At 43.0% G+C, this 22,659-nt stretch overlaps 1 protein-coding gene across 1 annotated transcript in view; it reads left to right on the top strand.

Moving 5' to 3' along the window:
* Nucleotides 1-4,737: 4,737 nt before the first annotated feature.
* The window catches only part of LOC108787426 (protein HIRA), a 30,303-nt gene continuing 12,381 nt past the window's right edge, over nt 4,738-22,659 (top strand). The window contains exons 1-18 of the mRNA XM_018556979.1: nt 4,738-4,971; nt 6,055-6,117; nt 7,773-7,883; nt 8,190-8,280; nt 9,145-9,239; nt 9,344-9,439; nt 9,557-9,717; nt 9,927-10,094; nt 10,492-10,605; nt 12,313-12,383; nt 13,976-14,081; nt 14,257-14,472; nt 15,472-15,557; nt 15,649-15,837; nt 16,841-16,996; nt 18,519-18,714; nt 20,618-20,722; nt 22,507-22,655. Of these exons, the coding sequence (XP_018412481.1) occupies nt 4,935-4,971; nt 6,055-6,117; nt 7,773-7,883; nt 8,190-8,280; nt 9,145-9,239; nt 9,344-9,439; nt 9,557-9,717; nt 9,927-10,094; nt 10,492-10,605; nt 12,313-12,383; nt 13,976-14,081; nt 14,257-14,472; nt 15,472-15,557; nt 15,649-15,837; nt 16,841-16,996; nt 18,519-18,714; nt 20,618-20,722; nt 22,507-22,655 (2,210 nt within the window). The 5' untranslated portion in view covers nt 4,738-4,934. The remainder of the gene's footprint in view (nt 4,972-6,054; nt 6,118-7,772; nt 7,884-8,189; nt 8,281-9,144; nt 9,240-9,343; nt 9,440-9,556; nt 9,718-9,926; nt 10,095-10,491; nt 10,606-12,312; nt 12,384-13,975; nt 14,082-14,256; nt 14,473-15,471; nt 15,558-15,648; nt 15,838-16,840; nt 16,997-18,518; nt 18,715-20,617; nt 20,723-22,506; nt 22,656-22,659) is intronic.

The following is a 22,659-nucleotide window of genomic DNA, read 5'->3' on the forward strand; positions in this document are numbered from 1 at the left end:
GAAGTGGCTCTCTTCATGCCAGGCTTAGGTGAGGAGCTGCAGGGTGTCCTGCAATGCATCTCTTCCCGCACATATAGGGCATCCACTCAAACTACATCTCCCTAGAGCCCTCAGGATACAGTCATTCTGTGTGCCTGGTTCTTAGAGGACATGTAACTCCTATAGACTTATGGGGGTGCTAGGTGACCAGTCACCCAGCATATAGGCAGCTTGCTGTGGTGACTGGTCACATGGTGTACAACCGTCTACTGTGGTGCACCGTGCCCATTACAAGAAACTTCATAACTTCATCTCTACTGCTGAATTACAGTGAAGTTTTTGGATTTTCACTAAAAATCATCAGATCTGGTGAGGTGGCTTTACTTCTACATAGCTCTCCCTACACATAATGTATATGACCAGATTCCTGCTATTCTATTATTAGCCACTGAAGACCAAACATCCCCGCCTGAGGTGTCCAATTCTGTTAGTGTGGGGGCAGTGGCGGAACTACCAGGGTCGCAGCGGTCGCCGGCGCGACCGGGCCCTGGCGTTCCGCCACTTGGGGGGGGGCCCAGGAAGGAAAAAACGGGCCCCGACCGTGGTAGTGGAGTAACAAGCGGGGGGCACGATGGAGCTGCAAAGGCAGACGGACGAGCGGGAGAGGGTTGCGCCGGTCGCTAGCAGTGAAGCGGGTGGGCGGGCCGGCAGTAAACACGGCCGTGAGGACCCAGCAGCAGCTGTCCTGATAGTACAGTGAGCAGTGAGATAGTACAGTGAGTACATGTTCCCGGCCGCTGTCCCCCATGGTAGTTTGTGTGTTTTTTTTGTTTTTGCTTGAGTGCTTGAGTTTCCTTCAGCTGAGAGGACCGTGGCATGTGAGGTAAGTGCTTTAGTGCTTTCCATTATAGAACGTGGAACAGAACACGGCTGAATTTGGAACTGACCATATTCTATTCCATGTTCTATAATGACATTGTATTATTAGAAAACTACAAGTCAGCAGTTCAGCTGGGACTTGTAGTTCTATGTATGATAGAAGGCTGTTTTAATGACTGTCCTCATAAGTACTAGTAGCACAATGCCATTATAGAGACATAGAATAGAATATAGTTGAACTTGAAAGTTACTGCACTATAATGCCATTGTATTATTAGTATTTTCATGAGGAATTAATTAAAACAGCCTTCTATCATACAGGGGACTACAAGTCCCAGCATGCATTCACTGTCCCTGTAAACCTCTCACATATCACCCAGTGAACTACTGCAGGGGGCTTGTATGCTGAAACTTGTAGTTCCCTGGGTGATTTATATGTGGGGGTGTAGAAGGACAATGAGGGCACGATGGGACTTGTAGTTCCCTGGTTGATGTGGAGGGGTGTATAGGGACAATGAAGGCATGTTGGTTGTAGTTGAACTATAACTCCCAGCATGCCTTCATTGTTATACCCCCAGGAGCCTGGAAAGGAAGAAGAGGGTCCAGCCCTGTAACTGCCGAGGCCCCCGACATTGCCTCCTGGGACTATAGCTCCCAGCAGACCAGTGCTCCGCAGCTCCGCCGGGGGGCCCTTCATGGCTTCTTGCACCGGGGCCCTGTGGTTCCTAGTTACGCCTCTGTGTGGTGGCTGCCATTGCTGACCTCCTCCTGAAAAATGCTAGTTGCCAGGCTGTTTCGGTGACCCACAGGAATAATAGTGACATAAATTGAGTCAATATTCCTGATCTGCATACTTATTGTAGGTTGGGGACTACAGCGCCCGCTCACATTAGCCTACTTGCTAAAACGGGTCATGCTGGTCTGCTCCTGGCTAGTTGCCAGGCTATTATGGTGACCACAGGCTTCAATACGTTCAGAGTCAGTGACCTAAAATGGGTCATAAATCCTGAACTGCATACTTGTTCCAGGTTGGGGACTTTAAGCTGGCCCTACACTGTACTTTTTTTTCATTTAGACTTTCAGCTGAACAAAAAAAAATAATCTCTGATTCCTCCATCCATGCTAAGTAGCATGGATGGAGGAATCTTCTACTGTTTCCATTGTATTCTGACAGCGGCCACTATTAGAATACCATAACAGTGGTCGCAGGTGATTGGCTAAAAGCACTATTCAGCTGAAGATTTGCCAACTCTTTCGATCTTCTGATCCAGGGATGCTGGGGAGAAAGGTGTGAGAATATTGGCTGGCTCATTAAGAAACGGCCAATGTCCACATAGTGTATAGCCAGTTTAAGGGCCCCCTCACACTAGTCCGCATGCTATAATGATCCGTTTTAGCATGTGACATAGTGTCTGTGTGTGCTGATGGGGGGCGAACGGTGCCTTGTGTTTTTACCTTTTTTTTATTAAAGAACTCCAAGATTTTTTATGTCTAATAGTCTGCATTAGACGTCATGGGTTCTTAGACTGCCAGAACCTGCTGTAGAAGAGGCTATGAGGACTGGTCTAGCAGTGTGGGGACCAAGAATCGGGTGAGTATTTATTTCACCCCCTAGACAAATAATGGAGCACCTAACCCTTGTAGTGGAACTACAACCCCCCCCCCCCCCCCCAAGGGTTAGGTGCTAGACCAGTCCCCATAGCCTCTTCTACGCCAGAAGTCTAAGGACCCATGACGTCATCAAGTCTAATGTAGTTTATTAGATGTGAAGATCTGGAGCAGAGAGGGAGAGAGGTGAGCGGTCACTGCCGTAGGACCGAGAATCAGGTGAGTATTTCTTCTTCTTTATTTTCACCCCCTAGACAAGTGGTTCTCAACCTTTCTAGTGCCGGGACCCCTTGGTAACATTTGCCAAGTTGTGGTGACCCCCAACCGTAAAATGTAGGGATGCACCAATACTAGTATCTGTGTGGGCTCTCGGGAGGCTATGCGGGCTCTCAGGTGGCTAGTGGGACTCTCTGTTGGCGTCCAGTGCGGGCTCTGTGGTGCCCAGTGTGGGCTCTGTGGTGATCAAGCACTCCCCTCCCCTCACTCCTGCCTGCTCCCCTCTCTCTGATCCTCTCTGGCCACTGCTGCTGCAGCGCCATCTAGGAGAACTGGCAAGGCTGCGCTAGGAGGAGGCTGAGGAGCCTCCTACCTAGAGCAACACAAGGCATGTGGGGACCTCCTCAACTGTGGGTTGCGACCCACTTTTGGGTCGCAACCCACAGGTTGAGAACCACTGCCCTAGACAAAAGAAGCACTTAATCCTTGCAGTGCAGGGGTAGCCCCACTGCAAGGGTTAATTTTGAGAAAATCCTGAGTTCTTAACTTTGTTGAAATGGCATAAAGTGGCATTTCATTCATTTCTACACACGGCGCAGAAACAATGCACCCTCTTCCACTCCATTGTGGTGTGAACAGGGCACGTCAAATCAATTGTTTCCTATGTGCACGTGCAGAGACCTGCATTGCTCAGGTGCAGAAAAAGTGTGAATGAGCCCTTATTAAAGCCAGCATGCCAGCAGGGCAGCCAGGCAACTAGTATTTGCAGAATAAGGGCTGGTGCACGCCTAGGCGATTTATCACGCGGCTCGTGCAAAACACCAATTTACATGAAAGTCAATAGAGGCTATTCACACCTTTGCGCTTTGTCCCGCGGGCAAAATCACCTGTCACGCAAAAAGGTGCAAGAGCTATTTTTGGGTGATGCGGTTTTCAAAGCAAAATCACGCAAGCAAAACGGCGCAAAAACAGCTCACCAGCGCAATCGCCTAGGTGTGAACCTAGCCTCAGACATCAGCAAAATGGTTTTTACAGGCGAGGGATAATTTAAAGCAGTGGTTTCTTAACCTGTGTAACCTCAGGACCCACATTTGTCCACGGTCATTAAGTCGCCCTGCAATGGAACACATGGCAGTGTGGGCTGCTGTGCTGTGATGGAGCATTAGGGTACAAACTGTGGGTGGGAGGAGAGTTTGGGCTACCGTTCAAATGAAGGGCAACGCAACACACCTCCCACATCAGAATGCATGTTAGGTGCGTTTGCGTGGTTCAGTGCGTTAATTGCATCGTACTATGCGAACAAATGCACTGTACTAGTGTGAACGGGCCCTCAAAAACACTGACACAATGTGACACACTCACAGACATTCTGACACACATACACACTCCAATTTTTATAAGATCTCCTTGCATATGAGAACTGGAGTGGATCCTTAGCTTGGGATCCAGTGTGTGCTGCGATGGAGCTCCATCCTTATGTGCATTGCTTGTACAGCTCCCTTGCGTGCCCTGTAGAGGTGGCGGGAGCCAGAATTTTATGTCACCATGGCACCTCTATAGAACATGTGATGGAGCTGTAAGCAATGCACATATAGATGGAGCTCCCTCACAGCCATAACCCCCATCTCATCCCACCTCAAGCTGACACTCGGCGCCGGGCAGCATATTTTGAATGGCTGCTTGGCGTAAGAACTGACAATGCTGCGCTAGGGGGAGGCTGAGGAGCCTCTCACCTAGAAAAGTGGAAGGCATGCAGTGACCCACTGAACACGGGGTCGCGACCCACTTTTGGGTCACGAATCACTTGTTGAGAACCAAGGATTTAAAGGTCCAGCTGTCTTCCCTTCCACTCCTACAACTGTGTCCATTGTCTTATAAAGGACACAGCAGCCCAGTACATTGTGTAGTTTGTGTGACCTGGTATAAACCACACGAGTGTCTCATATAGGAGAGTGTGAGAACACAGAAGAACACAAGGTGCGCTGTCCAGCACTGACACTTTCCCCCGCACCATGCACTGTGCACAAGGAACGCCGAGCGTTCTGTCAGTGTTTCCAGCAGGACGCATTTAAACCTTACATCCCGCGGGCTTCCGGTCTTGGTGCGGGTGCTGGAGCGGGATGGAGCGGCGCTGAGTGGAGGCTCCGAGGCGGGGAGAAGCCTGCACAGACCTCTGTGTAGGGGGGTAACACAGCCCCGAGGCTCAATGGGCGGCCGGAGGTGACACCTTGCTCTGGGCACACCGCGGGACAATGAAGCTCCTGAAACCCGCCTGGGTTAATCACAATGGTGAGAGAGGAGCGGGCGGGAGAGAGTGTGGCCCCGAGGGGCCCCTGAAGTTGGAGGGGATGCAGAAAGAAATTGCGGCTTTGGTTGAATGCGATCTCTCATTTTTCCCGAAGTGCGAGAGTTCCTGAAGCTTTATTTGGTACCTGTACCGCGGGGAGTGAGGGCGAGGTCCGACATGGAAGGGATCAGACCCTGACCGGGGAATAAATTCACCATTGCACGCCTCTTACTTTTATCATCGCTCCCCATGTTCTCTGAAAAGTGTTGTCTGCGGTTTCAGTGCATTGAAAGCGATTTAACATGGACCCCAATGGAGCATCTGTCACCTGAGCATCTCCCTGACACCACACGTCCCCGGGGACACCATTGTGCAGCCAGAGAGATGCAATCACCTGCACAACATGATGCAACACTGTCAGTACACATCGGTCCTGCCAGGAGGACCTGTCACCCTATGATGCAAATGAGCCTTTGTGTCCTGCATGTTTTATTCCTTGTGCATGCATTTGGGAGAATGTTTTGGTTTTTTGTGTGTACATTGCTGTCGTTTAAAGTTTTGTGGTCATGATACGTAAATGGCAAATGTGTGCCTTAAAGCCCAACTCTGGGCATGAGACAAAAAAAGCCTCCCCATCTGTGTAACCGCTGCCATGAAGATTCCTGTAGGTTTTCCAGGCCACGGTCGCCCACTCTCTTCCTCCATGTACAGTGCAGGGTTAATAGTCCTGCATTGTACACAATGACACTGAGGGGCCCCCACAGCCCCTGAGTGTCAGGGAGGAGAGCACTGGAGCCTGCTGGATCAGAGAGGTAAGTAAAGTCTCACCTTCTTTTACTACTCCACTAAACACTTCCCTGCCTAGCACAACAGAGAGCCGGCCAGTGTAGAGGGGAACCTTGCTCTGTTTAGGTACAAACCTAATGGACGCAGGGTTGGGGGTACCTGTGCAAGGTTTACAGATAGGAGTGGGGTTTTTAGAATAAAAGTAAACCTGTTCTTTAATTTAGTGGAAGAATTTAATTCGGATTTTCCATCTAAATGTTTAAAAATCACTTTTGTTAATTTTTTTTATTTTATTTTAGGGAAGCCGATCTTTTCAGTGGACATTCACCCCGATGGCACAAAGTTTGCTACTGGAGGACAAGGTATGTTAAAAACATTATGTAGAAGATATTTTCAATATTCCTGTATTTTAGTAATGGTAAAGTAAGTATTTTTTCCAAAATATTCCTCAAGTATACCACTGATGGCTCATGTTTATCATACAAATGCTTTGGAAAAATGACCAGCAAGTTAAGTCATTCAAAAAATTGGTGTATGAAGAGGAAGACAGAACCGCTATTGATAATTTATACAATTCATTGTCAGGCTTGTACAGCTTTGCGGCTTAGCTGCTGGTTTGTTTGCTGTTATGCAGTCGCTTTGCTTTCTCATATTTCTCAAAAAAAAAATAGTTTGTCAGATTTGAGCTTATGCTAAAAACTGTTTTATAGTCATGAAATAAATTTGGGGCCCCAGTTTTAAATCGGTGATATGGCCTTGCAGCCACTTTAAAAAGGCGAAAGCTGCACATTTTATAAAGCTGAGTGTTGTGGTTTAGAAATGTGCATTGTGCTTCTCTAGCTGTGGATGCCATTCAAATTAATGACATTTAAAGCAGACCTTCCTGTTCAAAAATAATTCCAATGCAGTCTAAAACTATTTGGATAAACAAGTACACCTACGTGTGTCAGTGCACCTTATTTTTAATTATTTATCCATACAGTCGACCCCCGCGAAGTCGCGGTTCAGAGTTTGCGGCCTCAGTCGTTTGCGGAATTTTCCCATATAGGGTTAACATCGGTATTTTTCATTCTAGCACTGCAGGAGACATAGCAGTACAGTACTGTATAGTATACGGGTTTACCTTTTGCATTCTTTTTATTTTTAAGGGTAATGTATTAAGCTGAGTTTGAAATGAAATTAAAGTGGTTTGAGGGCATTATTTAGGGTTTAAACTATAAAAATAGACATTTTCTTGACCACATTCTGAATTTGCAGTTTTTCACAATTCGTGGGCGCTCTATGAACATTACCCCCGTGAATTTTGGGGGTCGACTGTATATACACTGCATGTGTCCTGCCCATGCTGCAGTTTTAAAAAAATAACATTACTGGTGGCCAGCTCCTACTTCTCTACATCTCTTCGCCGATGTCATTTGTACCTCATCATGAGCGTAATGTCGTATGGTCTTTTTTTGTGCGATGAGGCACATGCAGAGCTGCATGCTGATGTGAATTTTAGTGAAAAAAGAAAACGCCAGAAGAACCATGTTACATGACCTGTCAAGGTAGTGTGACTGCCTCCTCCTTCAGGTACAGACTTCCTTCTGCAGCTTTAACCTCCTTGGCGATAATCCCGAGTGTGGCTTGGGGTTAATTTTTAGTACCATAAGCGGTAACTCCGAGCCACACTCGGGATTACATCTCTTACCTTGCCCCTCGAGCCGCGCTGTGTCCTCTGGCCGATGCCGGCACCTTTTTTCTGGGTTCCGTCCCTTGCGAGCGTCCGCGTCGCAAGGGGGCAGAACTGGCGGGAATGAAAAAAAATCGAACAAAAAAAAAAGGAAATAATCAGACCGCCAGGGAGGTTAAGCAAAGAACTTAACAGAGCACCACTCTCCAATCTAAATGGCCCCCTTAGTGATCATTACTTTTTATGCCGTATTGTTCCTAGCCACTAACAGTATTGCCTAACCAAAGTTTTGCTGTTTAGTAAGTATGGCACTGTTTTAGATTTCAATGCTATCTTTCTTCCTAGGGCAAGACTCTGGAAAAGTTGTCATATGGAATATGCCACCTGTGGTTAAGGAGGAAGATGAAAAGAATGAAAGTATTCCCAAGATGTTGTGCCAGATGGACAACCACCTAGGTACCAAATCATATTATTCGCACTGGGTTTTACAACCTTGCTTTAGGTCATGGGTAGCCAAACTCCGGCCCTCCAGCTGTGGTGAGAACTACAAATCCCATGATGCATCTCTCTCTGGGAGTCATGTCTGTGGCTGTGAGAATCTTGCAATGCCTCATGGAATTTGTAGTTTTACCACAGCTGGAGGGCCGGAGTTTGGCTACCCCTGCTCTAGGTAGTGGGAAACTTTTTTTTTGAACAGTGTATGTGGTGTGTCTTCATGGTGCCATAAAGAAAGTGGATTAATTCTTGCGTATGTTCTTCAAGCGTGTGTGAACTGCGTTCGATGGTCCAACAATGGAGCATATTTAGCATCTGGAGGAGATGACAAGCTTATCATGGTGTGGAAAAAATCTGGGTAAGTGCTCAAACCTGTACCTTTTTATTTGTATAGCAGTTTTGAAAGAATCAGTCACAATTGGGAATCTATTATCTGAATCTGTACTCTTGTATTCCTGCACTTATCATGGATTTTTAGTTGTAAGGCTATCCTATTTGCTGCCTGTGCTCAGTTTAGATAACATATGCACATAAAACTGGTTCGGCACCTGGTTGTTGTCATGTTTACCTGAAAGGAAACTGAAAGGTTTGTTTATTGAGGCGACTGACTTTCAGTAACACACACGCATTACCACACCTAGTAACATACAAAGCTAAGTGCGGTACATTTTGAATGGCATCATAATGCACTGCAATGTTTGGTGTGCTGCATTAAAAGCAAATAGTGCATGTTAGTTTAACATGTGCGCTGCAATGTGTTGTCAGCCCAATCACATCTAATGGGAGGCCTTAGTGATTTGCATACACAATATGTAAATCGTGAGTGCTATATAAAATTCCTGTGATAGATAAAATACTAAATGTGACACGAGTTAATGTGCATGGGGTTATGCAGTCCTAATGGACCCTGATAGTTTTACTCTCCTTCAGCAGCCCAGGTGGAATGTCTGTTATTTGCCCAAAGATGGGCGTGAAACTAAAAATTTTCTTTACTTGCCGAAATAATATATTGAATGTCAATTTAGAAATGGCTTGCTTATAGGTCTCAACTGCTAGAGCTCAATTTCTATTTGATATGTAAACAGACATTGCAATGGAACATGCAGGAGACTTAAATGTTCCCGTGGATATCAGATGTACATAATATACGATATATATCCACTGATGAATATGAATTTTATGTACATACATTAACTGCACTGTACTGTTTACTATATCTTAGGTTTATTGGACCCAGTACTGTTTTTGGCTCCAGTAATAAACTTGCGAATGTAGAGCAATGGCGCTGCCTAATCATTCTCCGGCATCATTCTGGAGGCAAGTACTTTGTGAACGCAAAAAAAAATATTTTTTTAATCCCATTATTTAATATTCTTGTATTTCTACATCCTCACTAAGTGCATTATAAACCTGTTTCTCAGATGTAATGGACGTGGCATGGTCTCCTCATGATGCCTGGTTAGCTTCTTGTAGTGTGGATAACACAGTGGTAATATGGAATGCACTGAAGTTTCCAGGTAAGTGTAAATGATCCCTCTCCCCCTGATGACTGCACAGGTCTTATAGGTTAATGATGCAGTGGTACTAAATTAACTGAAACTTCTCAAATGAATTATGTTCTTTTTGTAATCTAGAGATTATTGCTACATTGAGGGGCCACTCCGGACTGGTGAAGGGACTTACTTGGGACCCTGTAGGAAAGTACATTGCTTCTCAAGCTGATGACCACAGCCTGAAGGTCTGGCGAACCATGGACTGGCAGCTAGAAACCAGTATCACCAAACCATTTGATGAGGTACAAGTCATTTAGTGGGACCAGCATACATGACCTTAATGGCTGGACAAACAATTACAACACTATTTTAATTGCAAGAATTTTTTCCCATGGAGTGCAAAACAGTTACTGATTTTATATTGGGTTATTTGACTATTATATACTACTGTAACGGCTGTGGTTGCGCCCAGCATGTAACTAACTCTTGGCACTCCAAACCTTTCTCACAGTGTGGAGGGACCACCCACGTCTTGCGTCTTAGTTGGTCCCCTGATGGACATTATCTGGTATCGGCACATGCAATGAACAACTCCGGGCCAACAGCCCAAATTATTGAGCGTGATGGTTGGAAAACCAACATGGATTTTGTGGGGCATCGAAAAGCAGTCACTGTTGTGGTAAGATCAACAGTACTTTATATCCTATAGAGAACATCAATTTTTTTTTTTTTTTAAGTATGTGCTAAGCTAACCCAGATTTTACTGATGGACAGTTACATTTTCTATTGAATGTATTCTGTTGCTTACTAGTGAATTGCTTTTGGATGCAAAAAGTCTGTGTACTGTTGGTTTTCTATATGCAATGTTTATGCAAGAGAAGTATCTATGTTGCCCATAGCAGATTGTAAGATTTCCCCTGTTTTATTTTAGTGCAGGCTTGATAATGAACACAAGACAATTGCATTCATCTGCAGTGGCTTTATTTCTCCTTATGGTGTATTTAACAACAATGTTGTCGTTTTGACTTGTTAGTTAAACAAAACAAAATATTCTAAACATCCATTTTTTTTTTTAGAAATTTAATCCAAAAATCTTCAAAAAGAAACAAAAGAATGGAAGCTCCAATAAGGCTAGTTGTCCGTACTGCTGCTGTGCAGTAGGTAGCAAGGATCGTTCACTTTCTGTGTGGGTGAGTCAAATCTATCTTCTTATTAGAACTTCACATTTAATCTTTACATTGTTCTATTTTCCTCAAACAGCTTTCACTTTGTCTGTCCTCACTGGCGAGGATGCCCTATTTGGGAATCTTCGAAATAAAGTGTTCCCCAAGCTACTTTGTCCTTGCTAGAAATGTATTGCACTGACTTGGTTGTCTCAAACATATAGCTCCTTTTAACCCCTTTGTGACTGACGACGTACAGTGTTTAAACTTGTAAAGCTGACTGTCGGCTTTACAATAGAAGTGATTCTGGCGACTCGGCTGTCGCCAGATTGCTTCTATAGCCCGGTGAAGGGGTCCCCCTCCCGCCCGACACCCCCGCCCTGCTTCCTGGGCTCCGTTGCCCCTCCTACAGGCTCGGGACCGGCTTCTCTGGTGTCAGCGGGGACCTGGGGAGGAGATGGACGATCCTCCATTCGTCGATTCCCCTCCCCGTTCTATGGGACCGGAAGCGATGTAGATTTCATCACTTCCGGTCCTATAGCTGTCAGTTCCGGGCTCCTGAAGCCCAGCTATAAGCTATTGAAGTGCGATCTGCACTTCAATAGCTTATTGAGTGTGTAAAGGTGACATCGGGGGTCTTTTGGACCCCCAGCATCACCTTTAAAGAGTACCTGTCACCACCATCTGCTATCACATTGGGGGGCTTGTAAGCCCCCCTATGTGATAGCACTCGCAAAGTAAAAAAAAAAATTAGTTTCTAAAATTAAAATGAAATAAAATAATCCAAAATGTATTTAAAGTACCCCGCGAGCACGCGAGTCACCACGTAAACGCGTCTATACATGTTTGGTATCGCTGCGCTCGCCGGAGTGAGAGCAATAATTCTAGGGCCATTATTTTTGGTTATCTCTAAAAACCTGTGGGGGCTTTTAAAGCGTCGTCTATGGACTTTTTGGGGTACTGAGGTTTGTCGCCATTTCACGGACGCACACAATTTTTCACCTGGGCATGTTGGGTATCTATTTACTCGTTGTAACCTCCATCTTTTATATTTTATTTTATTTTTTAAAATGGGTATTTTATTTGTGTTTTGGGCCATTTTAAGTAAATTTTTCACTACATTTTGGGGTTTGATAAGGATTTGCGCTAATATCGTGCAACATAAAAATTTGCAACTGCCACCATTTTATTCTATAGGGTCTTGGCTTTCAGACAATATATATATAATGTTTGGGGGTTTGAAGTAATTTTCAGGCCTAAAATGTGGAATATAACATGGGTGCAAAAAAATGAAAAAAAGGCCTCCCATGAAGGGGTTAAATAATGAGGGAACTATATTTTGGTTAAATTAGAGGCTGTAGTGTTGAAAACCATTTCATAGCCTGGCGGATGCCCTGTAAAATGCATGAATAATCTGAAATGATAACGCTTGCAATTATACCAATGAGCTTCATGTGACTCTGCTCTCCTTGATGTTGATTCTCAATAACTGCTTCTTAGATTTCTGTATGGTCACTTGTGCTTTTAGTAATTTTTGCATTAAACAGAATATATAAACATTCGCTGACCCTTTTAAAGATTTCTAGTTTTTTCCCCTCAAAGTTCTCCTTTTGTCTGCCAATTCTTCATTCAGGACTTAATATTTGTAACATATTTAAACAAATGTATACAAATGTTTTCAATATGACATAAAAATGTGACTTAATAGTAATAGAGAATATTTTTTTTCTGTAGCTCACCTGCCTTAAAAGACCATTGGTGGTAATCCACGATCTGTTTGACAAATCTATTATGGATATCTCATGGTAATTGTTTTTTGTTTGCTGTATTGCTCAAGTGTTATGCTTTTTTTGGTTTGGATGCATTCACTGCACATAGTGAGGGTTCACATTATAGGAACAGGGCACCCTGTACATGTTGGGGGCTTCCTATTCACTAATATAATTCCCAGGTAATTCCTGTGCAAAACATTTGGGACTTGTTTGTGTCAGCAAACTCTAAAATGCAAAAGAGGGTTGATAACTGTCATATCTGCCTAATAGGCCATATGGGGGATGGGGTTTCTGACACATTGAGGGCTTGTTCACACCATATCCGGACCAAAACAGTTTTTGTCTGCACTTGAAATGCATCCCAATATATTCCTATGGTATATCTGGGCTCTGTTCACACCAGTGCAGTCTGCTCCGGTGCAGGGAAAAATTGCTGCATACACAATTTTTTTCCTGGACTGGAACACACAAAAATGCATGTTAACACACCCAAAATGTGCTGGAATGCACTGGACTGCACCTGAAGGCCCATTTTTAACATGGCAAAAATGCACTGCACGACGTTTGCAGATCTGTTCCGGACATGGTGTGAACCTAGCCTTATAGCATGCTTGATCTGGATCTGTGACTCAAAAAGTAGTCCGAAACCAGACAAAGCCAAGTTACTAGCATTTTCAGAAAGAAGTCAGTAATGGCTGAATGTAGACGTTTTTCCTGACGGGTGTACTTCAAGGTGTAGGCAAACAGCTAACGATACAGTTGCAAATACATATGTCTTACCTGCTGACAAATTAATTTATTTTTTAGTTGGTTTTCTAATCCAGGAACCCTTGGCAGACACTTTAGCAGGCCATGTTTACTTCACTGCAGTCAAAGCAGTATAGCTTTGCAAAGACAGCTCACTGGTGAGGTCCGCTCTGCTCTGTCCTTAAATCATCGAACTGCGTTGGATTCACTGGACTGTGCAATGCAGAAAGCCTAATTGGCTTGCAATGCTACACTTTCCTCTTTCAGTCTGAGTTCTGGTCTACAGGGGGTTATAGAAGGCTAGGGCAAAGACGGACTAAGCTACTATTTTTAGGTGAATTACAGATGTTTTCATTAAAATAAAACTGCAGTAAATTAAGGGAAAAAAAATAGTGATGCCTGAAATGCATAGAGAGCAAGAGATCAATTGGGTGAAGGCCTAATTCATGGGGAAATACACTTTAAAGATGACTTCCTGTCTGGTAAAATGTTCTTCGTAGAACAGAAAGGGAAGGGGGAAATCTCTGTTGAGGCCCCGAACAGCAGTAAAGCCTGGCAGAGGTTCTAACCTTTCCCCATTCTAGCCCCCAAAAAGTTGGCCATAGATAAGTGTGTGCCAATTTATTTAAAACTTGTTTTTATGTATAGCTGGTGGAGAGTGCTTGTGATGAATATATTTAGCATACTCATCTAACATGTCTATGTGTGAGAATAAAATATTTGTTCTTCCAGTCACTGCTGCCCCAAGGGTTTCATCATTGATAAATTAAACTCTGGACAAGTGACAGAAGCTTTTATCCTACCGCTCCCCCATCCCTTTTCAACCACTTCACTACTATAGCATTTTCATAGCAGCTTGTCCCCTTGATTATTTACAGGACGTTGAATGGGCTGGGCATACTGGTGTGTTCAATGGATGGATCAGTCGCTTACTTGGATTTTTCACAAAACGAGCTGGGTGATCCATTGAGTGAAGAGGAGAAGGTAACAAACCATTCTGTATTCCTGTATGCATTTTTGTGTAATATATTGTACCCCCTTTTTCTTATGGGAGGATTCTTCTCCTCAAAGCTGTTTTCTATATTGGTATTAAATGTCATGATTTCTTTTTTTTTTTATTTATATTGACCGATCTTCTACATTGTGTATTTTATTACAGAATAACATCCACCAAAGCACTTATGGAAAAAGTCTTGCCATCACAGCTGGGTCACAAATTCCCAACACCATTATAGAGAACCCTGAAATGCTAAAGTTTCAACAGAGGCAGCAGGCACAGCAGGATGGAGATCATGGTGCAGCTACACAGAGGGAAAGCCAGGCTCCAAAAGTAGCCAGTATGGTAAATGGAGAGAGCCTGGAAGACATCAGAAAGGTACACAATTGTCAGCTGCTGGCTGCAATGAAACCGTAACACATCTGCGTTGTATGAATTCAAAAGTAAATCTAAACCCAACCTCTGAGATTTCAAATCATTTGTATACATTTGCATATGTTTTTTTTACATCTGTTAAAGTGACATTAAAGGCTAAAGTCCCCGCCCCCCTACAGTGCTAAAGTAAAGACTTACCTTAAATGATGCCTCTTTCCTGTAGTTATTAGATGTCCCTCCAGCGCTGGTGCAGGTCTCCGATCCAGCGCTGACTCCTCTGTCCTACTCTTCGCTCATGTCCCACGGTGTCTGTGCGGGTGCACGCTGCTCCATAGACTTACCTTGTGTCTCTCCTCGTCTCCCGCCCAAACATCCGTACTGCGCATGCGCCCGCCCCAAGATCCTTTGCGGCCGCCCGAGAAATGTTCGGATGGGAGCGCGTGGCGAAGACACAGGTAAGTATTAACCCTTTTAAAAAAAAAATTCTTCAATCATTTTGCATATATCTACTGCTTGCTAGCCTTAAAGAAATGCAAAACCAAATGAGGGTTTAATAACCCTTTAATGTAATTCAGAACTGATTTTCATTTTTTTTTTTTTATATGTGATTTTAACTAAAAATATTACTTGGTATCACCCATGAAGGTTTATCAAGGGGTGACATGTTCTGTCACTTTTCCTCCTCAGTTGCTCTTCTTTGTTTGTCACTCTGATACATACACTTCCAGCAGAGACTAAAAGTAACAGTGCTGACATTCTTTGAGCAGTTGTCACTTATAAGGGAGCTGGCAATGACATGCAGCTGATGCTGGTGTAAGTGCATGTACTCAAAGTGAATAAAGGAGATCCGCACAGCTAAGTTAAAAATAAATAAAGTTGAAAACCGTATTTTCTAAAGAATAAAAAAAGGCAGTTATTGGAAACGCAGTACTTTAGCAAAGTAAATGTTATCCAGTTAGGTTTTAGAGCTACTGTATTAAGTAAATGTTGCACATGTTTTAGAATCTTTTAAAGAAACAAGTGGAAACACGGACAGCAGATGGTCGTCGGAGGATAACGCCATTGTGTATTGCCCAGCTGGACACTGGGTAAGTACAGGTTGCTGATGCAGTAAATAGTATATACTGTACATTTTGACCATGAGACTTCACATACATTTGCATGGTTGTTTTTTTTCAGAGACTTTTCTACAGCATTTTTCAATAGTATCCCAATATCAGGGTCACTGGCAGGGTCTATGCTCTCCTCTCAGAGCAACCAGCAGCTCATATCTGTGGATTCCAACACAACTAGTTCACAGGGGGCCAAGTCAAGCCTGGACCCTATGGGAAATGCAAAGTCCACTGAAGAAACTCCAAACAAAGAGAGGTGTGATATTAAACTTCCACAGATTTTAGTTTTTTATTTGTTTCATGTCAAGTACAACTTTTAGTTTTGGATAGAGAAAGTCAGTTTTGTTTTTATTTTTTGCCATGTGTGTCCCATTGGGGAGATAGCCATTCGTTTTCTTGCCGTTAGCCCCTACAAAGTGAGGGAAATCCCTGGTGGTCAGCAGTGTCTCTAGAAATAGTGAGTGTTAAGAATGGAAGATTTCCCATCTATTCCTCCTTTGGTAACCGCCCAAAGTTTGGGATTATCTTAAGTCACCATGTCCTATAGAGAAGATGAATCCTAATGGGAAACAGACCGTAATATGGATCCGACAAGTGTTCTAATTCCCTCCACTCTACACTGAAGGAAAAAAATGTAACTAACAAGACTATCTTAAAGTTGTTGTTTTTTGTGTGTTTTTGTGTCTCCAGTAATTTTAATATTAAGAATATAAGAAGCTATAAAGATTAGATTTTACACTTATTTTAGCAAACTTACCAATAGATATCGGTTACAGTGACAACTACGCCTAAGGTTCTTCTCTTTATCATTAAAGCAGTAAGCATTGTTGTCACCCCTCCAAATGCTCTGTGGCGAGAAACAGGTATTTTTCGGTATACAGTTTTTTTTAATTTTTTTTATTTATTTTGTAAAAGTTACAGTCCATGCTTGATAATCTGAGAACTGTCAGCTGTGACTACTACAGTCATGACATTACAGGTGACCAGGGACATGGCTCACGATATTTTGCATTAAATATAAATTTTAATGTTTATAAAGCAAAATGATATATTACATAAATAAATTGGCCATACTGCATTTATATTATCACTGTGGTGTTTTAATCTTGCTACTTTTTGTTGCTTTTAAGATGCATCCAATAGTGAAGTGAAGCATTGCCCTGAAGGACTTTAATTGATGCAAAACATAGCATGCATCTTTCTGTATTGTTGAAGAGAATGCTAGTAATTTTAATTTATCATTTTTCTTTTTTTTGTAGTGGAAATGCTCCGGCTACTCCTACGGCCCTCATAGGAGTCTCAACTCAGCCTAAGATTGAACCTATGAAAGCACTAGACTCACGATTTACAGAGCGATCAAAAGCCACCTCGGGCACAACAGGGGTTTCTCACACCAACCAGACTTCTGCAGACAAGTATGTACACCAACGTGGTAACTGATGGTTACATGGTTACTTTCTATAGTTGGCCAAAGACATCAGAGAATGGATGTCTGGACATGTTCAATCCAAGCACCTCATGATGTCTTCTAGCCAGGCTTCTGTCTGCTTCTTTCTTCTAAACTCGGGTACATACACAGGGTAATGCAGCATGTTCATCTTTATTAACTTGACCATCAATTTGACGCTAAAATTTCTCAGACACTGGAAACTGTTTAAGGCGCCAGTCTCTAGGTTGGGTAAAGGTTGTTGTTTCCTGTTATGAAGACCGGTCACCTCTCAATCCGTCTGTAGTTCCATGCAGGCAGCTTTGATCTTACCATGGAAATGTTTGGTGCTCCTATTTGTGCAGGATGATGGGTAGGACACCATACATAACCTACCCCCTTCCCCAGCTGTCACTGTTCAATGCTCTTTACTGCACTTTGTGATGATATCACAGGGCACATCTCACACACATCTCACACACAACTCAAAAGATCACAAGACACCTCTCCTGTAAATACATGTATTTTAAAAATCCTAATGGATACATTTTATATTGCTCCCAAGTTAGCCTTAAAGAGGAGGGATCTGGTGATGCTTTTGTCTCATGAGCAGGATCTTTTGGGGCTGTGTAATGGCAGGCAAATATGTAGACTAACTTGAGGATACCTGGCAACGTTTCCTTTATAGTAGGGCTGTGAAAATTAAAGATGAATTTCTCGATTAATAAACTTTTTGATCGATTTTAAAATTATTTTGATCGCTAATGAAAACACTCACCTCTCCGCTGGCTTCCGGGAGTCCCGTCGGACTCCTCCCCCCTTCCCCAGGTAGCTCCGTCGGCTAACGAAGGGAAGGGGGAGGAGTCCGGTGACGTCTATGTCCGTGATGGCTAACGAAGGGAAGAGGAGTCCGGTGACGTCGATGTCCGTGATGGCTAACGAAGGGAAGAGGAGTCCGGTGACGTCGATGTCCGTGATGTCACCGGACTCCTCCCCCCTTTGTTAGCCGACGGAGCCACTTGGGCCGGTGAGTTTGCCCAAGAAACTTTCTGCATGAGCGCCAGCCAAGGCATTGGCCTATACACATACAGCACAGCAATGAAGTAATAAAATGAACTAGGATCACACTAATCCAGCACGTTATTATTCTGAGTTGCCCCACTCAAGCGGCGGCCATATTGAGTGGGGCACGTGAGATTAATAACGTGCTGGATTAGTGTTATCCTAGTTCATTTTATTGCTTCATTGCTGTGCTGTATGTGTATAGGCCACACATACAGTATGTGCGTTATAATCTAATTTAATCGATTAATCGATTTTTAAAAAATTTCGATTAATCGAACACGAAAATTTGAATCATTACCAGCCCTACTTTATAGATATTCTGACAAAAGGATTGTCAACCTATCCTGCTGGATCGGGAGACTGTCATGCAATGTTTTGTGGACACCTTTAGTTTAAATGTTATCCATCAGTTCCCAAGACACCTGTTCTTTTCATTCTTTACACAGACCGAAAGATCAGAATGCTACTAAAGAAGCAAAGCAACGTGATCTCTTGGACAGCAGCAGTGACAGCGAAGAAAAGATTGTAACCAAATCTCTTTCCAAGCGAAAGGTTGAAACGGACGGCGACCTTGGTGAAAAAAGAAAGAAGGGAAGACCTCGGAAAGACTCTCGGCTTATGTCCGTCTCTCTTGCTGTGCAGGTTACTGTTCTTTTTTAGCCAGTGCACCAAAATTCAATTTTATGGGCCAAAAACTATTTCTAATTTTCACATACCTCAATTGCCAGTCCTGTTCACTCTGTAATGCAAGCAGAGCCCAATTCCAGCCAAAACATAATTTTTTTTTTGTGTGTGTTTTTTGGTTTGGCTGGGGAATAACAACCTGTCAATGTTTGTTTGTTTTTTTTTTTTTTTTTTTTTATATTCCAATGGTATTTTGGGCTCCAGTTCAAAATGCAGCATTCCGTTTCAGAGCAGGTAAAAAAAACTGCAGCAAGCCCTATTTTACCTGCTCTGGAAAGCATGCAAATGCACTGAAAGCCCATTTTAAACTAAAAAAATATATATATTTTTTTTTACCAAAAACAGCCCGGAATGCTTATAAAACGCGACACAACCCACTGCGTGTGCAGAAACTCATGCAGATCTGCTCTGCATTTGGTGTGAACAAGGCCTTAGAGATTTCTCCTTTTGCCCTGTCTGTTCCCCCCCTTGGGGCACACATTTATTATGGGAATGCTGCTACATTTTATTGTTTTCTTTGACCCCCACTGGAGATGTTGCTCTTTACTTCCATTCCAGGTGATGACTGTCAGACATCAGGACAGAGGAGAAATCTCAAAGGGGACTTGGTCATCTAAAACCCCATCCCTGCATTCTCCAAAACTAGAAGAAAATAATTTTTGGCTGAAGTTGGATTTTAATAAAATATTGTAATAATTCAGGGCACAGCAGTCTACTGCTATAGTACTTACACCTTGACAGTGAACCAACAGCCATAGTGTTGTAGTTATGATTATGGATGCATAATGTGGGCATTGTTTTTGTTTGCTCGTAAATGCTGTTCTGAAGGGCATCAGCTTTAGCAAGCAATTGTTAAGCTTTACTCCAACCTTTTTCAAATCCTTAAAGCACCCAGAATACTGAATACTGGGTGCAGCTTAAATTAATTAAAAAATGAAAGGGTTAAATCGTGCTCGCACCTGCAACAGAAGTCGTGGGTTTGCCATCTTCTAGCTCTGTATTTTATGTAGAAGTGATCCAGCCAGCTGTAGAGGTTTCTGGTCACTTCTATATGGTGCATAGTTCCCAGGCTTACCTACTCCTGGGAGTCTGGGACCCTAAAAAATTATCATCTGGTGAGCTTGGGAAAAGCTGGGAACATTCATTCCCTGAGCTCACCTTTGAGCAATTCTGGGTCCACAGCTGTCAAATCCGTTCAATGGGTCTGATATGTTCTTAAGAATCCTATTACATAAATGGATAAATACATGCAACCAGGACACACTTGCGTATTTACTTGGCAGTCTCATCTTTTAGAATTCAATTAATAAAATTTGATTTATTTTTTTTCTTTTCTTAAAGTATAGAGTAGATAAGCATTTTGCGCAAATATCGTGCAACATAAAACATTTCAACTATCATCTTTGCTCTTCAAGTACTTTGCTTTCAGCAATAATAAGTATATTTTGGGTGGCTTTAGCTGGCTTTCAAGAAAGCTGCTCAGATCTTGACAAATGCTTGCTGAAGGTGGTGCTATTTCAACTGGTAATTTATCGGCGGACTGAACAATGCTTTTGTAGTTAGGGCTTGCAGGGTACATTTTCCCAAGCTGACTTGAGAGGGTATGATTTTTCCCCTTCGATCCATCTTCTCTAACCTCTCTCTCCTTCCATCTTACCCAAACCCCTTTAGCTAAACTGAACAGAGCAGTTCCTCCAGGATTACTAAATTGACTTTACTATAATTTCTCAGACATCACCATTTTTTCCCTTTCCTTCCATAAGATTGATAAAGATTTATTTTTTACTTTTCATCTGTATATCCTGTAATCTTTGAATAACTGGAGAAAAATGACAATTCTTTTTGTATTTTGCTCATCTAGTCTCAAGTGGCAACAACTTCTGAGAAGGAGTTAACATGTGTAACTACACCAGCATTAACACTCAGGCTGCCAACTCCAGCCTCTTTGAAATCCTTTACTGTACAGGTAAGCGCTACATTTTTGGCATACTTTACACGGAGTTGTGCTGGTAATTAAAGGGGTATTTTGCTTTACACATTTCTTAAAGCGACACTAAACCATTTGAACATTTTGAGGCCACCAGGAGGTATTGCCATAATGTGCAAGTATATTATGTTACACCTTGCAAAGTGCCCCTCCTCCAGCAATGCTATGTCCCCTCTGTCGACAGCACTTCCATCTTCTCTTGATCTCCTTCCCGGATGTTATAAACTTCTGTGATTGTGAGTTTCTTTGTCCCAACACAAGTTTGTGCACTTAGCTGCACATGCGCATTTATGGCAAACGAGACCTACAGATACGGTCAGCTTGAAACAAATCTTGACTGCAACACACTCCCTAGCTGACCAATCAAGTGTGTGTATTTTTTGCGGAATTGACAGACAACCAGGTTTGATTTGTCTAAAGGTGCCCATACACTGCTCGATTCTCGTACGAGAATCGAACAGTGTGAACGAAGACGTGCGACCGTTTCTACTGGACGGTCGCACGTCTTTTGTCTAAGGAGCATGTTAGAAAACCAGCCGAGAATCGTACGATTTTCGGCTGGTTTGAACGGTGCTCGGGAGACAAATGCCGAACGGGCCGGTGTGAGCACGTGCACACTGCCCATTCAGCATTGCGGTCATGGGAAGCCCACCCCTCAGGGGGGCGGGCTTGCGATGATCGAGAGTGCAATCTGCCTGTCCAAGATGGGCAGATCATACGTTTTTTTTAATCACTTTACAACCATCGCAAAACTAAGGTCTTGCGATGGTTGTACAGTGTATGGCCACCTTTTAGGGATGTCTGCACAGGGCTTGAACATGGCCTAGATGAGCTTTATGTATATGTAAAGTTGGATTGCATGCCATCATCTCATGCCTACAATCGCCTTAAAGCTAAACTGCTGGCAAATGGTTAAATTGGAGACTGTTTTACTAGCACACAATGTGTAATTATGTTATCTAGTGTTGTTATCCAGACAACATAGCACAGGGCCTCCTTGCTGATTATACTGCAGTGCAGCCTACTCCAGGAACTACCCCAATGTGTGACTGAAATTACAGAGCAGTAACACCCTGAGATCATCTCTGTGCTCTCCCCTTCTGTAAACATTTCCCTGTTAACAATAGAGCCTTGACAGATTGCTCCCTCCCTCTTACTCTCGGGTCCCATTCTGTGTTCTGCTGTGTATACCTTTGTGTTCACATTGCACCTTCTGTCAGACAGTGCAGAGGCTTGGCTACAGGCACAAAGCCAGTGGATCGGTTCAATGTTTTGTGATAGCTCTGATTGCTCACCTTGACAATCACATAGCAATGTTTACATTAATAAGCTCTCCCCTTTCATCTTACAACAGAGGTAGGGGAGAGAAAAGCTACAAATCAAATAATTGATTTAATCCTGTCAATTACTGTCATGGCATTTTAGATTTGCCATGCAGTAAAAAAATAAAAACAGTGGCTGTTTTGCTGTTTAATACCACCAAAAAAAGCTCTGTCCAAAGCAAAAAATAAATAAAATTCTAAAATGAATTTTGGGTATACTTTTGCATTACCAAGTAATTGTCAGTGAAACTATCGCAGCACTGAAAACTGGAAATGGCCTGATAAGTGAGTGTACATGTGGGACCAGAAATGGCTAACCAAATTAAACACTGATGTGTCAATCATTCCAGAACTATTTTAATGTTGTTTGAGTTGATTTTGGTTTGATTTTGGTTGCTGAAAGTCTTAAAGTCTAGGGTCATTCACCCTTTTACTTTCCAGATAAGCTCAGATCCATCAATGTATATTGAAGTAGAAAATGAAGTCCGGGTAGTGGCAGGATCAAAGCTGAGCCGGCTAAAGTGTAATCGGGAAGGAAAGGAGTGGGAGACTGTACTGGCAAGCCGAATCCTTGCAGCAGCTGGCAGCAAGTAC

This window comes from Nanorana parkeri, unplaced genomic scaffold, assembly GCF_000935625.1.
Source record: "Nanorana parkeri isolate BGI_ZX_2015 unplaced genomic scaffold, ASM93562v1 scaffold260, whole genome shotgun sequence".
Taxonomy (NCBI): Eukaryota; Metazoa; Chordata; class Amphibia; order Anura; family Dicroglossidae; genus Nanorana; species Nanorana parkeri.